A 19,350-nucleotide genomic window follows, 5' to 3' on the forward strand; every position below is an offset into this window, starting at 1 on the left:
AAAACAACAATATTTAGTTAGAAGAGTAGCACTGATTCACATTTTTGCAAATCTCTTTAATATCTGGTTTAACAGTAGACAGGTGGATTCTCACATCTGCTTCTACATTCAGTCTGTTGACATACGTTTGGTTGAAGTATATGATGGAAATCCAGCCTCATACAGATAGGTAGTTGGAAGACGGAGGAGTATTTTAACAGTCTTTTCAGATAATTGTGGATATTCTTTCTTGACACAATACAAAAACTCGACAAGTGGCAGTTTCTTAAAGGTTAGCTGCAGTGTGGAAGCTGAAACTGTACCAAAGACGTTGTATATTCTCATACATTACAACCCACTGCTCCATCTTGTACCGTGAAGGGATGTTTTACCCACATATGATTTTACAGCATCACGTACTGGTCATTTGTAAAGTATTAGTTTACTGAGCATCAAAGATCTTCCAAATGCTGACTCATTTCATTATACAATATCCAAAATCATATAATAATATCACCACCAATTCCATCAGAAAAACTTAACTACTGGGAATCTGTAAGATGATAGCAGTTGATACGAGCTTTCCAAAATTCTATTTTTTAAAAAAAGGCTCTAATTTCATCATCCACAAAAATACTGTCAGTTGTTTTCCGAGAAGTGACAGGTTCACCTCATTCATTTTTGAGAAAATCCCAAGATAATTTTGAGATCTGTGAACATATGCAAATCTCAATAACCAGTTTGCGAGTCATTCTTTTAAGAAAAAATAAGATTCTCTGGAGGAAAAAACGAGCTATTTCAGCTCACAGCTGGATCACAGAAATGCTTTCCCTGGAGTCACCATCTTAGCTCACTATACAGCCAAAGTGTTTCATGCACTCTCTCATTTCGTCCCACAGAGTATTAAAATGTGTACTAAGGCTGGGAGAAAACATTTGTGCATTACATGTCTAATTAATGACTTGTATCTACAATATATTTTTTTAAAAAAACAACTCTCAAAACTTAAGAAAACTCAATTTAAAAATGGACAAAAGATCTGAACAGTCAATTCACTAGAGACGACATACAAATGACAACTAGCACATGAAAAGATGCCTTATATCATTAGTCATCAGAAAAATGCAAAGTAAATCCACAATGAGATACCACTACAAACTTAGAATGGCTTCACACAACTAACCAACCAATCGACAATGCCAAGTGCTGACCAGGTGGTGGAGTAACTGGAACTCTCATTCATTACTGGTGGAAATGCAAAACTGTACAGCTACTTTGGAAAACAGTGCGGCTGTTTCTTAAAATTAAACATACAGGGGCTTCCCTGGTGGCGCAGTGGTTAAGAATCCTCCTGCCAGTGCAGGGCACACAGGTTCAAGCCCTGGTCCGGGAAGATCCCACGTGCCATGGAGCAACTAAGCCCATGCGCCACAACTACTGAGCCTGCGCTCTAGAGCCCGTGAGCCACAACTACTGAAGCCCGCGCACCTAGAGCCCGTGCTCCACAACAAGAGAAGCCACCGCGATAAGAAGCCCACACACGGCAACAAAGAGTAGCCCCTGCTTGCAGCTACTGGAGAAGGCCCACGCGCAGCAATGAAGACCCAACGCAGCCAAAAATAAAATAAATTTATAAAAAACAAAAAAAACATACAAAACATACACTTACCATTATGACCCAACAACCCCACTTCAAGGTGATACAAAAACACACAAGTTCATACAACAACCTGCAAATTCTTATAGTAGCTTTAGTAGTAACAGCCAAAAATTGAAAACCCGAATGTCCTTCAACTAAGGAATGGAAAACTGTGGTACATCTGAACAATGGAATACTACTCAGCAATAAAAAGAAACAAACCACAAATACACGCAACAATATGGACAAATCTCAAATGCATTATGCAAAATGTGAGAAGTTAGAAGGCCACACACCGTATGATTTCATTTCTGTAACATTCTGGAGAAGGCAAAACTACAGGGACAGAAAATAGATCAGTAGTTGCCAAATGCTGGGCATGGAGGAAGGGGGACACAGAAACTTTTAGGGGCGAGGGATCTGTCCTGCAACTTATTTGTGGAGGTGGTCGTTACTGACTATACACACTTGTCAAATTTCACAGAAGTATACACTAAAAAGGGTCAATTTTACTGTAGGTAAATTATAACTTTTAAAAAAATGAGGAAAGGTGTTCCTGGGACTCAAGATTTGATAATTTTTTTTTTTTTACTGTTTCATGAAGAACCTTCTTGAAGGAATATGATTCTCATTTTTCTTTTTCACTGTGAGGGAGGAATACAATGACTACTAGTACAGTTTGGTGCCACTGCCTTGATTTAGGCTAAGGCACCAGCAGTTTGCACCATCAGTGTTATAGTCAACATGATGAAAAAAAGCAAATAACATGAGTAGTATCATGAAAAGCAGTTGAAGCTGAGGGGCTCTTCTATGAAAGGATCTTGAGACCCCCTTGGGATCCAAGGGCCACACTTGCAGACTTGAGGGGGAGGAGGGGCAGGTGGGTAGACTCAATTTTTGCAGCACAGAGCGAAATCAAGGAGTCCTTAAGCATGCAAGAACTTGTGCATGTCCTCAAGAAGAAATGAAAGAAACGGCAGGAATTAGAAAAATGCTGCAAAGCATTCCCAGGACGACATTCAAAACCCAACAGGCCTGGCCAGTGACCTGGCTTATTCCACTCTCAATCTCTTATTTTTAAAAGAGGTTTCATTTTTAGTTTCCATGTAATAGCACAGACATGAGAAAATCAAAGTAGTCTTAGTTTACATTTCTAAGACACATTTTAAGGGATCACAAAGGTGGGAACTTGTCAGCAATGGTTCAGATCTTGAAAAGCCAGAACACGCAGTGTGTCAAGGAATCCTATCTTAAAAGCAACTAACGGGGTCCCTCAAAGTTTAAAACATCTCCCAATTTTTCTTCTTCCAATATCAACTCAGCATAGCATTACCCTGAAAAAGAAGGCATGAATGAAGAGAAAACGTGTGTCACAGACAAAACCTATTTTTAAGCCAAATATTAATAGTAACCGGAATATACCAAAGAACTTAGAATTTCTGAATAGTTTCAAGAGATACAAGACACAATGTAATAATGTACAAGACCCTACCTAGTGAGACAACCTGCTCAATTCAGAACTATTCGTAAATATCTGGGACTAAATATTTAGAATCACCTGTCATTCCAAGTAAATGGATGAATAGGACAGAGGAGTACATAACCACGACAGCTGTTTGATATTTGTGAGGGTTTCAACAGAAGAGAGCTGGCGGAATTTTCTTCACCTACTTTCTCAGGAAAGGTAAGGGAGTTGTTTCTGCATGAATTGGCTACTTAGGCACTTCCCACACAGGCATGCCCAGCATCAGCTACTCCACAGTTAGTGCTCACCACACAGTGAGCCCACGTGAGCATGCTGCACGCTGTGGGCAGCACTGCAGCTGCCGACTCCTTAGTCAACAATGATCCACTTTCATCTGTGCTCTCCAGAAAGGTCAAAATCACAAGATATTGCCTCTGCTTCCTGTAGAGTTAGGTGCAGCTCTTTTCAGGTTTTTCTTCCAAGTGCATAATGGGAATAATTAAAGTCTGACACTCACAACTTTCTATGAGGGGTCATGTATACCCTGAATTTTTGGAGCTCTTCAGTTTAGCAATCTTCTTAGTAAATAATAATCTGCTCACAGACAGCTTTGGTATCATGTCTGACACCATTTCACCAAAAACTTGCTAATTACTTTCCTAGGAATTACAGGTTTAGCTCCTGACCCAGAGAAATCTTTCAATCCATTGAAGGAGAGAGATGGCTATCTCCTACAACAGTCAAGCAGATGTTCTGCTCCTATATCTGTTGCAGATACTTCCAAAGTCAGTTTTGTCTTACACGTTTCATGAGTAACAAGAGTCACAGCATTGGAAATACTACAGATGAGCCTCTTTCCCTTACTGTCCACCAAACGGCCCATCAAAATGATGGGACCCATCATATCCTCATGGATATGAACTCCTTATGACCACCAGAATGAAGGTCCTTCACTGCAAGCCATGCCAGTGCCCATGGGACCACCTGTAACACAGAGCTTCTTTCCCAGTAAGCAACTGTCAAAAATGAAAACACAGTCCACATCTTTGAAGAATGTATCTTCCAGGCAAAAATAAAGCTTTCATCTAAGCTTTCAAAGCCAGATTCTTCCATTCCTTATAAATAAAAGAGTTGACACTGGCAGGACTAACCAATCCAGTTTTGTTTTTTGCCACGCCATGTGGCATGTGGGATCTTAGTTCCCTGACCAGGAATCGAACCTGCATCCCTTGCATTGGAAACACGGAATCTTAACCACTGGACCACCACGGAAGTCCCCCAGTTTGTTTGTTTTTTTTTTGCGGTACGCAGGCCTCTCACTGTTGTGGCCTCTCCTGTTGCGGAGCACAGGCTCCGGACGCGCAGGCTCAGCGGCCATGGCTCACGGGCCCAGCCGCTCCGCGGCATGTGGGATCCTCCCAGACCGGGGCATGAACCTGTGTCCCCTGCATTGGCAGGCAGACTCTCAACCACTGCACCAGGGAAGCCCCTCCAGTTTGTTTTTTGAAGCCAGCCCCAGCAATAACCCCTGGTCACTGCTAGTTGAGCCCCTGCCATATAACATTCCAGTCTGTTTCACCATGGTAAAAGGCTCACCATCCCAACCAACCCTTAGGGCTTCAGGCAATACATCCAGGTGCCCATAAAATAATTTCTTATCTGGATCTCACTAAATTTGCTGTTAAGATGGGAGGAAGAAGTGTTTTAGCCATTAGGGAGCTTTTGTTTCCCGGAATCTGTCATTCAATTGGGCCAACGAATTGCAGGATAACCATAGCTGCAGCCTCCATCAGCCTTTTGATTTCTCCTTTCTTCTTTGACCATGCTAATGGGCTCTGAACTGGCATCCGTTCCAGTTACTGTGGTTGTATAACAGTTACCCCAAAACTTAACGGCATCAAACAACCATTTCTTATGGGGAGTCTGTGGGTCAGGAATTCATGCCAAACGCAGAAGAGATAGCTTGTCCCCACTCCACAATGTCTGGGGCCTCAGCTGAAAGACTGCCAGGCTGGGGCTGCAGAAGCAGGTGCTCCTCGGTAGTATCTCTGTGTCTGCACAGTCTCTCCACAAGCGTGCTCCAGCAGAGTGGCTTCAGTAGAGCTGGACTTGTGTCCCAAGTCAGAAAGATGCAGGTGAAAGCTGAATTGGTTGGTTGTCTTTTGTGACGAAAGCTTCAGGAGTCAAGCAGTGTCATTTCTGCCTCATTCTGTCAGTCGAGGCAGTTACAAAGGTCTGCCTGGGTTCAAAGAAAAGGAATGAGGACTCCAGCTTGATAGAAGAATGCCAGCTTCACAAGTTAAGAAAAGCAAATAGGACAGGATATATATTGGGGCGGCCACCTTTGGAAAAACACAATAAGCCACAACACCTATACCTGGGGCAGCACCCATCCTGCATGTCTGTTTACAGTAGGGTCCCTGTTTCATCAACACCCTGAGAGGCTAGTGAAGGCAGATGGTTTCCACTCTACTAATGAAACCTGAAAAACCTAGGCTGGGCAAACCTCTGCAACCCTATCACCCTTCTACCCCATATCCCACCAACCTGTTCTACCACCAACCCCTTGGGCTAGGTGAGAAGCTCTTTTTACTACTTGACTTCCACACTCACATCGTTTGTATTTAAGGGGAAAAACACACATACCCTGCACTTGACCTTACTGCCATTTCCAAATTCAACTTCACTGTGATAATATCTTTCGCAATAATTCTGCTGGAGGGAAAAAAAAGCGTCTTCACTTAGTTTCCTATAGTTATATACAACTTTGACCTCAACTTGCTGCTGCTTCCACAATGCCCCTGGGACACCACTACTGCCACCAATGACACTGCAGGTCAAAGTCATGGGTGACTTGAACTCGTCCTCATTTCCAGTGTACTGGACACCACAGCCTATTTTCTTGAAACGCTCACTTCCTTGTTTTTGTGACATTGTGCTCTTCTAGTTTCTACTAATTTTCTCTTTCCTCTTCCTCCAGTTGGTCCCAGTATTTCTCAGCACTATTTTTATAGCTTCTAGGTGCTCACCAACACTAGCAGGTTCAAAAGATTCCTTGAAGCTGATGACTCCCCACTGCATTTCCAACCCTAACCTCTCACTCAGGACTAATTCCTATATTTTTAGCTGCCTACAGGATCATTCCATTTGCCTAAAACCAAACCAATCATATCCTCCCTACAAAACAGTAAATACTCATACAACAAAATGAAACAGAAAAAAAAAGCTTCCTTCTCTAACTTCCTCATTTTAGTCAACAGGGACACTATTTTCCAAGATTTGAAACTTGTCTAGACAAGCATCATCTTTGACTCTTCCTCTTACTCCTCACTTTGCACAACCTCTACTTAAGTTGCATCACTGGATTTTAGATCTAGAAGGAACTTTCATGATAACTAGTCTGCACTCATTAAACAAATAAGAGAACGGGGGCTCAGACTTCTTGTCTTCTGGCCTCTAGTTCTGCTGGCCCAGAGCATGAGGGGCCTTCCAGTACCTATTCAATCCCATCTTTGCAAAGGCTCCAGACAAATCTATTTTCTTTGTGGAATCAGAAGACCTGGGTTTGAGCCCTCAGAAGTTGTTTGACCATAGGCAAGTGCATAGTAACTGCTAGTTAAAACCACCTCCTGATTAAGAATTTACAATAGGAAACATTAACTTTAAACTCCTCAGCTGGGTATTCCACGCCTCCTCCACCCCAAAACTGGCCGACTTTAATCTCCAACCTGATTTCTCACTGAAACAAAATCTGTTTCACTTGGCAGGTCTTCTTCCCATCCTCCCTTTCCTCATTCCTGGCTCTACTTTCACTCACTGCTTCCCCAGCTGGAAGAGTCCTTACACCTCTGCAAATGAAAAGCAGACATTTCCTTCAAGGCCCAGATTGAGGCCCTACTTGCTTCACTAAAGTGTCACTGACCAACATTCCCCCTGGGGGTCTTTCCAAGTTTTTTCAGTCTCCACAGTATCTCAGCTCTATTCCAAACTCTTACACGCAAAGCATATTGTCTTTCACCTACACTGTTTCACATATCTGCACAGTGTTCTCCAAACCAGACTATAATTTCAGGAGCCAAATAGAGTTATTAGGCATTCAATAAATGCCTAATTCAATATAACAAATGTCTGCAAAGTGGTTTTTATAGTGAAACATCTGATTGGGGAATTCCCTGATGGTACAGTGGTCAGGACTCTGTGCTCTCACTGCTGAGGACCCGGGTTCGATTCCTGGTCAGGGAACTAAGATCCCACGAGCCACACAGCACAGCCAAAAAAAAAAAGAAAGAAACATCTGGTTGATTTTTAAAAAGTAGAAAATGAGACCTGACTTACATTCAATTTTACTGGATAAAATTACTCGCTAAATAAGGATAATTTTTTCACAGTGACTATACCAATAAACAGTTTTTTCAACAGTGTGACTAAAATGCTCAATGCTTGCCTTCAAGGAGCTCATAATCTAGTGTTTAAAAGTACACACAGACCAGAGACGGTTAGAGAATAATACAATGTAACATACACTATCTTGCTCACCTGCTTACTTACGCCTTTATTTCAACACAAATCCACAGCTAAGAATCTGGAAATAAAACTGTCCTTGTTCGGGCACACAACGCCTCCAAATCAGCAAAATATTAAAGAACCACAACATTCATGCCTTTTACCTATAGGAGAGGCTCACTTGGTACCAAAATACTCTCATATTCCACTGCTCAATTTCTTAGTGGCTTATTCTGATTAGAAGTTGCAAACAAGAGAGGGAAAAAAACTACAGAACCCAAAACTCAAAATGGGCTCACTCATCAAACAAATACTATGTAACACCTTACTGAACATAATGATGAAAACAACATGATTCAAATATGGTATGTTTCACCTAGCAAATTAATTAAGATTTCTTAAAAGGAGACTCAGTACAGGCAAGGGGTCAAGGGAAATGGGCCCATCAAACTTTAGGGGGTGGGGTAGTGAGTCGAGTGGAGTTAGGGGTATATCCTAGAGGGCAATTTGGCAACATGCATCAGAAGCTTTGAAAAATGTGCACTCCCTCTGAATTAGCAAATCTGCTACAGGACTACAGGCTATGGAAATAATCAGGAGCAGCAATGAAGACCTGTGACAAGCAGACTTGCCACTATATTAACTGTAACAGTGAAAAATTTAGGTACATCATAAACCTTGTCCTGGGTGATAAGTTATATCACATTTATATAACAAAATACAATACAGTGATTAAAAAATCTCCCAACCAAAAGCATTTTAAGGATATAAAAAAATACAGATGAAAAGATTATAAGACAGTATGATCACAATTTCTTAATGATTAATAACAACAATAATACCCATTTATATAAATCCTGGCCTTTCCAATTACAGGCTTATGAATTGTAAGTTTGTTTTTTTTTTTTACTCTCTAAGTTTCATTTTCTTCATTTGTAAGATGATAATAATAGTACTAGTACCTATTTGATAAGGATTAAAAAGACAATCCCTGTCATGTTCTCAGGACAGTGACTGATATATTTATATCAAAAAAAAACAGAGATCAAAAACTGATGGATAGTATTACATAAAACTGTTAATAGAAACAGATTTAAAAAACACCAAAATTGTAACTAATTTCTGGATGGTGGTATTTCAATGAATTTTTAATCCTTTTTTATATTTTTACTTCCTAAGTTTTCTAAAATGAGCATATATCACTTTAAATGTTACTCCAAAAAAAAAACCAGTAAGACATGGTCCTTCCTCTCAGAAAGGGCAGCCTGTTTGGATGGAGACATATATAGACAGTTAAAAGAGAATGTTTACTGAGCACTTGATACATACTCCAAACTGTGCTGAGGCAACTTACATGCATTAACTCATTTAATCCTCATAACCGACAAAGCAGGCATTGTTAAGCCAATTTTGTACATAAAGAAACAGGTTCAGAGAGGATAACTAATGTGCCAAAACTTACACCAAGTAATTGACAGAAGTGAGATCCCAACCTTGGGTCAGCTTGATTAACAAAGCTCAGTTCTTTCACCAAACCTCACTGCCTCCGGAAGTCAAATAAAAAGAAAAATTACACCCAGAAGATGCATTTCCTTTCCCTTTACGCCCAGCTTTGTTCTTCTTACAGAATTTATCACCACCTGACATACCGTATATTCGTTCATTTGTTTACTGTCTGTCTCTAGAATATAAGCTTCATAAGGACAGGGATGTCATTTGTTCACTGCTGTCCCCTTAGCCCCTGGCACACAGAAAACAGACACTCGGTAAGTATTTCAGAATGAAGGATTCCGAATAGAGCTGTGACCTGAACGTGTCTCCGAGGTCACGTCTGGCAGCAGTGCAAATGAAGCTTGCTGAAGAAGCTGCTTAGAAGAGTTCAGGTGGGGGAGAACAAGGACATGAACTAGGGTGGAGGAACCAAAACCAGAGAGGAAGAGAGGATTCCAGAGAGATCCAGGGGATGCACTGATAGGCCCCAGTGACCAAGTGGACATGGGACTGAAGGGCTGTGAGGAGTCAGGAGTAAAAAGGGCTAAGAAGAGGCAGGCATTTTTAAGGAGGGGGAAGGAAAAGAAAAAAAGGAGAAGATATCCACCCCATAGCATGGGGGAATGTCGAATAATTAGTAGGAAACACAGAAAAACACACAGGAGAGAGTTGGGTCAGAGTGACTGGGGTGCAGGATGTGCACAGATACACGGGGACCACTTGACACAATGGGAATAATCAAGCTCACCCAGTGAGAACACACAGGAGAGGGTCAACTAGACAAACTACAACTTAGGGGCAGGCCTGAGTTGATTCAGTAGAGCTAGGGGTTCTGGTAGTGAAAATACCACTGTGAATGTCTGTGCCAGGTATGGCCACATCTGCCCAACTGTGGTAGTTTTCTCCCGTGTTCTGGGATTCTGCTCTGAGCAAGAAGACATCGAGAGTGTCAAAACCTCACAAGACGAGCTTCAAACACTCAGGCACTAATCACTGCATATTTAAATTAAAACAGCTTTCGGGGGCTTCCCTGGTGGCGCAGTGGTTGAGAGTCCGCCTGCCGATTCAGGGGACACGGGTTCGTGCCCCGGTCCGGGAGGATCCCACATGCCGCGGAGCGGCTGGGCCCGTGAGCCATGGCCGCTGAGCCTGCGTGTCCGGAGCCTGTGCTCCGCGACGGGAGAGGCCACAACAGTGGGAGGCCCACATACCACAAAAAAAAAAAAACAAAAACAGCTTTCGAACTGGTCTCCTTTTTATTTTTTAATTTTTATTTATTTATTTTTGGCCGCGTTGGGTCTTCATTGCAGTGAGCGGGCTTCTCATTGCAGTGGCTTCTCTTGCTGCGGAGCCCAGGATCTAAGCCCACGGGCTTCAGTAGTTGTGGCTCACACGCTCCAGAACGCAGGCTCAGCAGTTGTGGCACACGGGCTTAGCTGCTCCAAGGCATGTGGGATCTTCCCGGACCAAGGCTCGAACCTGTGTCCCCTACATTGGCAGGTGGATTCTTAACCACTGCGCCACCAGGAAAGCCCTGGTCTCCTTTTTAATCTTTCTACACACTGATACATCCAACACTATTACCAAATCAATATTCCCGAAACCCTAATTTCATGTCATTTCCTTGCTTTAAAAATCTCCAATGGCCTCTTAGAGACTCTTCTTGACCCTATTCTACCTGTACCTGTGGATGTACCTGTAGAAGTGTTAACAGTATGAGTAGAACTGGGCAGCTAAATTTTGAATCCTGGGTCCACTACCTATTAGCTGTGTGAGCCTGGGGAAGTAACTCAACCCCTCTGTGCTCCCTCAGCTCCTCATGTGTAAAATGGGGCTAATACCCACACCACAAAACTGTTCTTATAAAGTGAAAATTCTTATAAAGTGCTTACTTAGCACGTGACGCCTGACATAGGAATTGCATCCTTTAAATGTTAGCTATTATTATTATTACTTCTCCAAATAAACTTCCTACTGCACCTGGGATGCTCTCCTTGATGATATCTAAACACACAATGCCTGCCTTTGCTGGTAGTGTTCCCACCCATGAACCACCACTCCTTAACCACAACCACCAAAGAGAATTTATTCAACATTTATGCTATATATTCAAGGTGCTGGGCTGGAAATACAGGAAAAACAAACAGTTCCAACCTTCAGAGCTCACAGTCAAATAATGAAAGACAGCCAGAGGAAAAGGTGCAATAATGTGTTACAGGTGCCAGGGGAAGCACTTCCTAGAGGCAGTGGAGATGCTGACACTGAATCCTGAAAGCTGAGTGGGTGCATCAGGCAGAGTGGATGCATGTAGAGTAAGAGCAACCAGTCCTGCGGTCACCGTCACTGTACTGAGTCTGGTGAAGCCGGAGCTCTGTGCTAAGGGCAGGCAGAGTGAGCAGAGGGTAGAGGAAGGCTATGTCAAGGAGGTCAGGAAGTGCTGATATTTTATTCTGTAGGCAACAGGCAGCCACTCAGTGATGTTAAGCAGGGAACTCCTGCTTGGGTTCTAGAAAAGCTACACCTGTGCTGCCCAATATGGATGCCACATGTGACTGCTGAACCGTGCTAGTGTGACTGTGGAACTAAATTTTAATTAATTTAAATTTAAAAACTGATACGCAATTCAGCTACCCAAAATTTTTAAAGTATATTTGGAACAATTTGGGTATGTGAATCTATCGAATACTTTTTCAACTGTAAGTTTAATGAACTCTAAATACAGATCAAGTGTTCCTGATGGGGCTTCCCTGGTGGAGCAGTGGTTGAGAGTCCGCCTGCCGATGCAGGGGACACGGGTTCGTGCCCCGGTCCGGGAAGATCCCACATGCCGCGGAGCAGCTGGGCCCATAAGCCATGGCCACTGAGCCTGCGCATCCGGAGCCTGTGCTCCACAACGGGAGAGGCCACAACAGTGAGAAGCCCACGTACCGCAGGAAAAAAAAAAAAAAAAGTGTTCCTGATGAAAATTTAGCATCCAAATTGAGATGTGCTGTAAGTGAAAAATACACACCAGATTTTGAAGACAGTACAAAAAGGGTAAAATCTTCTTTAATAATCTTTAGATTAATCACAGGTTGAAATATTTTCACTATACTAGGTTAACGATGACATTAAAATTAACTTCACCTGTTTTTTACTTTTTACTGTGTCTAACTAGGAAATGTAAATGGAATGTGTGCTCCACCCTGCATTCTGGAGAGCACTCATCCAACAGAACCAAGGCAGATGCAAGAGGAAAGAGACTGGAAGCAGGAAGACCAATAAGAGACTCTTCTTGATGAGTCCAGAAGAGACACAGGCCTGAATTATCTAAATGCTCCCCCATCTTCGAAACTTAATTCAAGACCTACTACTACCTCCAAAGCTGTTCCAGTCCATAACTGTTCCTACTGAATGCCTTCCTCTGAACTATGGGGGAGTTAATTATCTGTAGGATTCACTTCGGCACTTAAATCATTTCCACCTGTCATTTCTACTTAATTCTGGGGTGAGCTGTTTCTCAGATTAGACTATCAGCTCCTAGGCTAAGTGCCACAATTTAGGCATCTTTATTTTTCCACACTGTGCAGTGCACTTTCAAAACTTTTTTTACTTCTTTATTGGAGTATAATTGCTTTACAATGGTGTGTTAGTTTCTGCTTCATAACAAAGTGAATCAGTTATAACATATACATATGTTCCCATATCCTTCACCTCTTGGGTCTCCCTCCCTCCCACCCTCCCTATCCCACCCCTCCAGGCGAGCACCGAGCTATCTTCCTGTGCTATGCGGCTGCTTCCCACTAGCTATCTACCTTACGTTTGGTAGCATATATATGTCCATAACCTCTCTCTCGCTTTGTCACAGCTTACCCTTCCTACTCCCATATCCTCAAGTCCATTCTCTAGTAGGTCTGTGTCTTTATTCCCATCTTACCCCTAGGCTCTTCATGACATTTTTTTTCTTAAATTCCATATATATGTGTTAGCATATGGTATTTGTCTTTCTCTTTCTGACTTACTTCACTCTGTATGACAGACTCTAGGTCTATCCACCTCATTACAAATAGCTCAATTTTGTTTCTTCAAAACTTTTAATAAACAGAACTACATGAATGGCTCCCCATATATTCCGTCGCATAATCTGGAGATACTCGTATAGCTAATTTTACTTTTCCTCAGCAGAAGGTTTTGACATCTTAACGACATGAGCTAAAACCATGCAAAAGTCAACCAACACTCCAGGCCAATGTTCCAATAAAGCAGTGATATCTAATTCAGTGAGCAAGCCTTGGCAACTGTATTGGATACTAGCAGGAAAAAAAAAGTCAAGATGGCAGAGCAATTTAGCATTTTCACAAATTCCATTAAAAATCAAACCAAAATTCTGATTATCTATGGCCTCCACTGCCAGAGATAACCTTTGCAACCTAAGCATTAAGAACATTCATTCAAGGGAAAAAACACACAGCTTTCACACTTAAAAATCAACCCCTAGGGCTTCCCGGGTGGCGCAGTGGTTGAGAGTCCGCCTGCCGATGCAGGGGACACGGGTTCGTGCCCCGGTCCGGGAAAATCCCACATGCCGCGGAGCGGCTGGTCCCGTGAGCCATGGCCGCTGGGCCTGCGCGTCCGGAGCCTGTGCTCCGCAACGGGAGAGGCCACAACAGTAAGAGGCCCGCGTACCGCAAAAAAAAAAAAAAAACAAACACTAAAAATCAATCCTTCTAATAAGCAACACATTTTCCAGATAGAGAGCCACATATTACTAATAATCTAAACTCAGCACTTTCCTATCTAAATTAAAGTCAAGTGAAGGAAAATCTTTTTACGGAAATGTTAAAAAATATATATCTTACTCTATCATTGATAATAAAGTATTTCACCTACAGTACCACTTAAATTTTCTGAGAGGAACCCTTAAAACACACACACACATATCACACTCAAGCAACTGGTCAGCTTTTACCCCTACAAAAATAGGAAGCTAGCAGCAATTAGTTTAAAGCAAAGGGACACTTACATGGTTATCAGCACTGATCTTTCCGGAACTTTGCAGTTCTCAGAATTTTAACGTTTGTTTGACATTTAAAACAAAAGCTGACAAGTTATAACAACAACAGAATCGATCTTTCCTGAATTTGTTTAATGGCTATAAAGCCTACGTAACAGTGCAAATAAAGTTTCTATCTCCAAACGACTGAGCAATCAAAGATGGAGTCACAACAGCTCATAGAGAAAAATAAGTTAAGGCTGTTCTAGTCTGAAAGGCAGAAGAAACGGGGGAAACCTGTCAAATAGCCTGGATGAAATCAGGGAGTTAAAAAGAAAGCACTCATTTCCTTTAGCACTGTGGGAAAATCCCGGTGCTAACAGTAAGCTAAGGAAAGTTTGGTTTGGCTGATTTCATTTTGTTTTCCTTCCAACATCATCACTGAGTTTGAACGGCTCCTTTCCTCCCCTCCCATTACTCGGTAAAAACTCCCCCACTGAATTGAGTTGTCTTCCGGAGCCTCGCGCCCCCGCCTCCCAGCCTGCAAACGTGCTCAGACGCCTCTGGGTATGTTGTGGTCTCACCAGTCCGCGGGCCAGCGCTCCGAACTCAATGGACAATGGGAGCTCACCCCCGTGCACGCCAACTACAAAGCTCAGGAGGGCCATTTCCCTTTTCCTGCCCAGATGCTGTTTTTCCCCCTTCGAAGCAGGGCCCCGTTCTCCACTACAGCTGTAGTTTGGTCTGGGACGCCTGTCTCCCTTCCCACCTGAAGAGCTGCTGAACCCCTCCACCCCTCCAAATAAGTTGTAGGGCAGCTTACAGGCCAAAGGGGACCCCCTCCCCAGGGGCTTAATTGGGGTCACGGGTTTCAAAGTCCAGGTAGGACGGTGAGGGCATGTCTCTGGACGCTTGGTCATGGCCCTCAAGGCTAAGTCGTCCCCACTGTCCCCTCGCCAGCCTCTACCTGTCTCCCATCCCCCTACAGCGAGGAGAGCGGGGAGGTGCCGGCAGGCAGCACGGCCACCTCCTCCTCCAGTGGAGCCCTCGGCGACACTCACCCTTTCACCACAAAGAAGGGGTCCTCCATGGACATGGCGTCCCGGCCCCCGGCCGCCTCACGCTTGCTCCGCGCACAGCGCGCACAGCGAACGCTGCCCACCCCACCCGCTTCGCGCGGCCGCCGGCGCCTCGGCCTGGGGGACCCGGAGCCTCTGAGCGCGCAAGCCGGGGTGCACTGGCCCGCCACGGGTCCGACACTTGGTCGGCACCGCAGACCGAATCCCTGACTCTGTTGCCCGGCCCCGCGGCCGCCCCCTCCCCCGGCTCCTCCCAGCGCGTCCGGCCGCCTGGCTCCGCCCCCGGGTTGCTCAGCCTCCGCCAGTCACGAACGCCGTCCGCCGCACCACTTCCGCACCCATGCTCACGTGACCAGACCCGGCCCCGCCCCTTGTCGGCGGGGCATGGGCACCTTGTCACAAGACCCTGGAGACGGGGCTCTGGGGGTGGTGGGGGAGGGCGGGTCTTCTCTCGCCTCGCCCCTCAGGATTCAGGGGGAGGAGCTGCTTGTTCCCTTGCGGGAAAGGCTGTCGGGTTTCCTAGATACGCCGTAGTACCTGCTTTGCACAATCCTTTCACCTTTCCTCTACTTTTGATACTTGATTTTTGATAACATGTTGATTTAGAAATCCATCTCGTCCTCGACTTACAATAAAACGTGCTCGTATACATTATCTGACTGTGATAATATTGAACAACTCCTTGATGAAGGTCTTGCTATATCCAGCAATGCGCTGAAGGCTGTTACGTGCATTATCTCAATATTCTTGGGGGGGGGGGGCGGTATTACTATTCCCATTTAGTAGATGGGAGAATTCCAGAGAGGTTTCAAGATTTCCTGTGCTCGCACAACCTGGACAGGGCAGAGCCAGAGAATCTGTGCACTGTCTACCAGACTGGGGTGTGTTTTCTTTTGCTGTGCGTTCTTTTCATACAGTATACGGTGCTTCCCAAGAGAGAGAACTTTTGAGGAACAAAGAAAGGGCCAGGTATCGCAACTTCTTCCAGGCTAAATGGTTCAAAAGCGATTCCAGAAAGCATTTTGGTCAGAACAGTTATCAAGCTTATATGCTAGATATGCTGTGGGGTTTGTGAACTTTAACTGCTGATTATCATTGAGCACTTCCTGTATGTCAAGCACTGTGCTAAGTTATCTCCGTTGCACTCACAATGAGGTAATTACTGTTGTTATCCCCATTTTATGAGTGAGAAGTCCGAGGCTCTTGGAATGTTAAGTGACTTGCTTAAAGTCACCAGTCTTTTTGGAGATGGGAGAGTGCTCAAAGCCAGACAAACCCTGTTTGAACCTGAGTTCTGTTATTCAGTTCCTCATATATAAAACATGGATCATAATATTTAGCTCATGGATTGTTGTGAAGGTTAAATTGAAATGCATGGAACCCCCAAAGCCCCAGCGGAGTGAGTCAGTGAAGTCAGGGAAACCAGTCCAGAAGCTACTGTGGTCATCTAGTCTGAAGGGGTGAAAACCAGACTAGGATGACAGCAATTGTGGGGAGAATCTGATAGATGTTTCCAAGGAAAAACAAAACACCTAGACATGACAAAAGATTGAATAGGGTTAAGGAGGAGAGAGGTGAAAGCCAAAGACTCCAGTCTTCTCTGAGACCCTGGAGGAGCAGTGGAGGTCAGGTATGGGGGAACAAAGAAGCTGCTGGAAGAGAACTGTTTTGCTTCTGAACATATTGAGTTGGGGAACTGAAAAGGGATCATCTTTCATTCATTCAATAAACACACAGAAATCGAGAAGATGAGAGTTGTGATTAAGAGCCATAGTTGCAGACAGATTACCTGAGTTCAAATCCTAATTCTGCTACTTCCTGACTGTTGTGTCTTGGGCAAGCTTAGTCTCTCATTGTCCTCAACTATGAAATGGATACTATAATAACACCTTCCTCATAAAGAGTGTCATCAGGATTAAATGAATCAGTGTCCGAGAAGTGCTTAGAACAGTGCTGGCACGTGTTGTATTCTTACTGTGTGCTAGGCACTGAGGACACAGAGATATACAGGCTTGGTCCTTGACTTCAAGGAGTTCTCAGACTGGTGGGAGAGCCAAGCCAGTTACACAATGTTGCCACAGAAACAACCCAGCCTGGAGACAGCAGGGCAGCCTGTGGGGGGGGGGGGGGTGGGCAAGCCACAGCAGGGGGCATTGCCAGAATGGAAAGAATGGGACTGTGGCCACAGGAACTAAGGCTGGAAAAGGGCAGGGCCAGTTTATTGGGGGGCCCTTGATTGTGCTGTTAAGAACTGTGGACACTGTACTATAGATCACGGCAGCTGAGGGAATTGACAGGATAATACTGGCATTTGACACAGGTGCAGCAATGGCTGAAAGGTCAGCTAGGAGGTCATCATCCAGAGGAGGGATGAGGGTGTCCTGAAATAAGCTCACTGGAGGACGGAAAGGAGGGATACATTTGAGAAATACTTTAGAGGCAAAATCTGGGGACATGGTGAATTATTATCCCAATCTTTTAAAAGCCCTGAGATACATGTTCTTTCCTGGAACAGTCCAGAAGACACTTGCTCTTGTTGGCATCCATTGACTTGGCCATGGCTGTCTACATTTCCCAGCACCAGCCACAGGAAATATCCACATACTGGTCATGTTTTCTTTCTTTGCCTTAGTTGTTACCATCACCTCCACCCTTATCTACACACTGGATTAAAATAAACCAATTTCAGTCAATCTATATATCCAACACAAGGAAGTGACTAAAAATTTATGGGACATTCATCTGATGGTCACTAAAAATGTTTAAAGGTGTGTAATGACATGTATTGAAAGTAGCAAAACAATATTGTATATATATGATTTCAATTCTGTTCATTTTTATATATAGAAACAGTTTTATGCATAGAAATTTTTTATACGTAGGAAAAAGAAAATGTACTTAAAGTCTGGCAATTTTCTACAATGGACTATTTACTTGGATAATCAGAAATATAAAAAGTAAAAAAGAAAAGAAAAATTGAAGAAAGATAAGTGAGAAAGCCAAGTGACTACATATGCAAAAGTACATCAAAGGTTAGCAATTTTAAATCCTTTTTAGAATAACTCAACTTAGAAGTGTATGAATGAATGGATATTAGTGAGTACTAAAAGTTAAAATACACTATTGGAATTCAGTGAACTTCTTGACATAACAGTGAATTTGAACCATCGTAGAAGGGCAGGTATGACTTTACCCTCCTCTATGAATTTGTTAGTGCACAGGGGAGGAAAAATCACAATTTCTCTTGGTAAACTAGTGAATAACGATAATAGTAATAGCAATTGCTAGCATTTACTTACTATGTAAGTTTGTGCTAAGCAATATACACTGTGCTAAGTAATATACATGCATACTCTTCAGAAATGGCTCCAAAATTTCTACATGGGGCAGGTTTTAGAATGTAACTTGTTTGGACAACAGGGCTAGGAGGCTTGAACTGAGGTTGCATGGCAGACCCACTGTATTTTCTTAAATTTGGGGTTTATTTGGGACCATGATTGTATGTGCATGATAGTGGTGCTCTAAAGTCCCAAGTGAAAAGTCACCTCTTGGTTCCACCACTGCTGATTTCATTGAATCCTCACAAGAGCTCTGCTTATTATCCCCAATTTCCACAAAAGAAATCTGAGGCTTAGAGAGGTTAATAATTTGCCCAAGGTCTCATAGGTAGGAAGTGAGAGCCCCATTTGAAAATAAGTTTGTCTGACTCCTAAACCCATGTTCTTTGTTACAGTACTCTCCTGCCGATTTGTATAAGGGCTAGCCTTGCTCCAAAATTGGTGAATGGATTTTTTTTTTTTTTGCGGTACGTGGGCCTCTCACTGTTGTGGCCTCTCCCATCATGGAGCACAGGCTCCGGGAAGCCCCGGTGAATGGATTTTACCTAAGCGCAGAAAATGTCTCAAACCAGATTTCACAGACATGCATGTGCACACACACACACACACACACAAACACACACACACCTATTGAATTTTTTACAAGAGCCCAGAGGAAACTACTTATTGAACATGATAAAAAAAATTACAGTATATTGAAAACAATATATTTAATAAATAAGACCCTTTTGCTAACTTAATAATTTGTCTTCTGGTTTTTGAGGATGACTTGCCCCATTTGCAAGTGGGTCAGATTCTTCAGAAGGGCCTTAAGATATATATAATAAAGCAGGTATTAAAAAGCCAAAGACATAATTAGAGGGATCCGTAGTAAACAAGATAAA

At 43.3% G+C, this 19,350-nt stretch overlaps 1 protein-coding gene across 1 annotated transcript in view; it reads right to left on the minus strand.

Annotated features, from left to right (window-relative positions):
• Positions 1–15,361, minus strand: part of STX6 (syntaxin 6) — a 45,475-nt gene extending 30,114 nt beyond the window's left edge. Inside the window, exon 1 of the mRNA XM_032623814.1 lies at positions 15,111–15,361. Within this exon, the coding sequence (XP_032479705.1) occupies positions 15,111–15,145 (35 nt within the window). The 5' untranslated portion in view covers positions 15,146–15,361. The remainder of the gene's footprint in view (positions 1–15,110) is intronic.
• Positions 15,362–19,350: the final 3,989 nt, after the last annotated feature.

Source organism: Phocoena sinus, chromosome 1, assembly GCF_008692025.1.
Source record: "Phocoena sinus isolate mPhoSin1 chromosome 1, mPhoSin1.pri, whole genome shotgun sequence".
NCBI lineage: Eukaryota > Metazoa > Chordata > Mammalia > Artiodactyla > Phocoenidae > Phocoena > Phocoena sinus.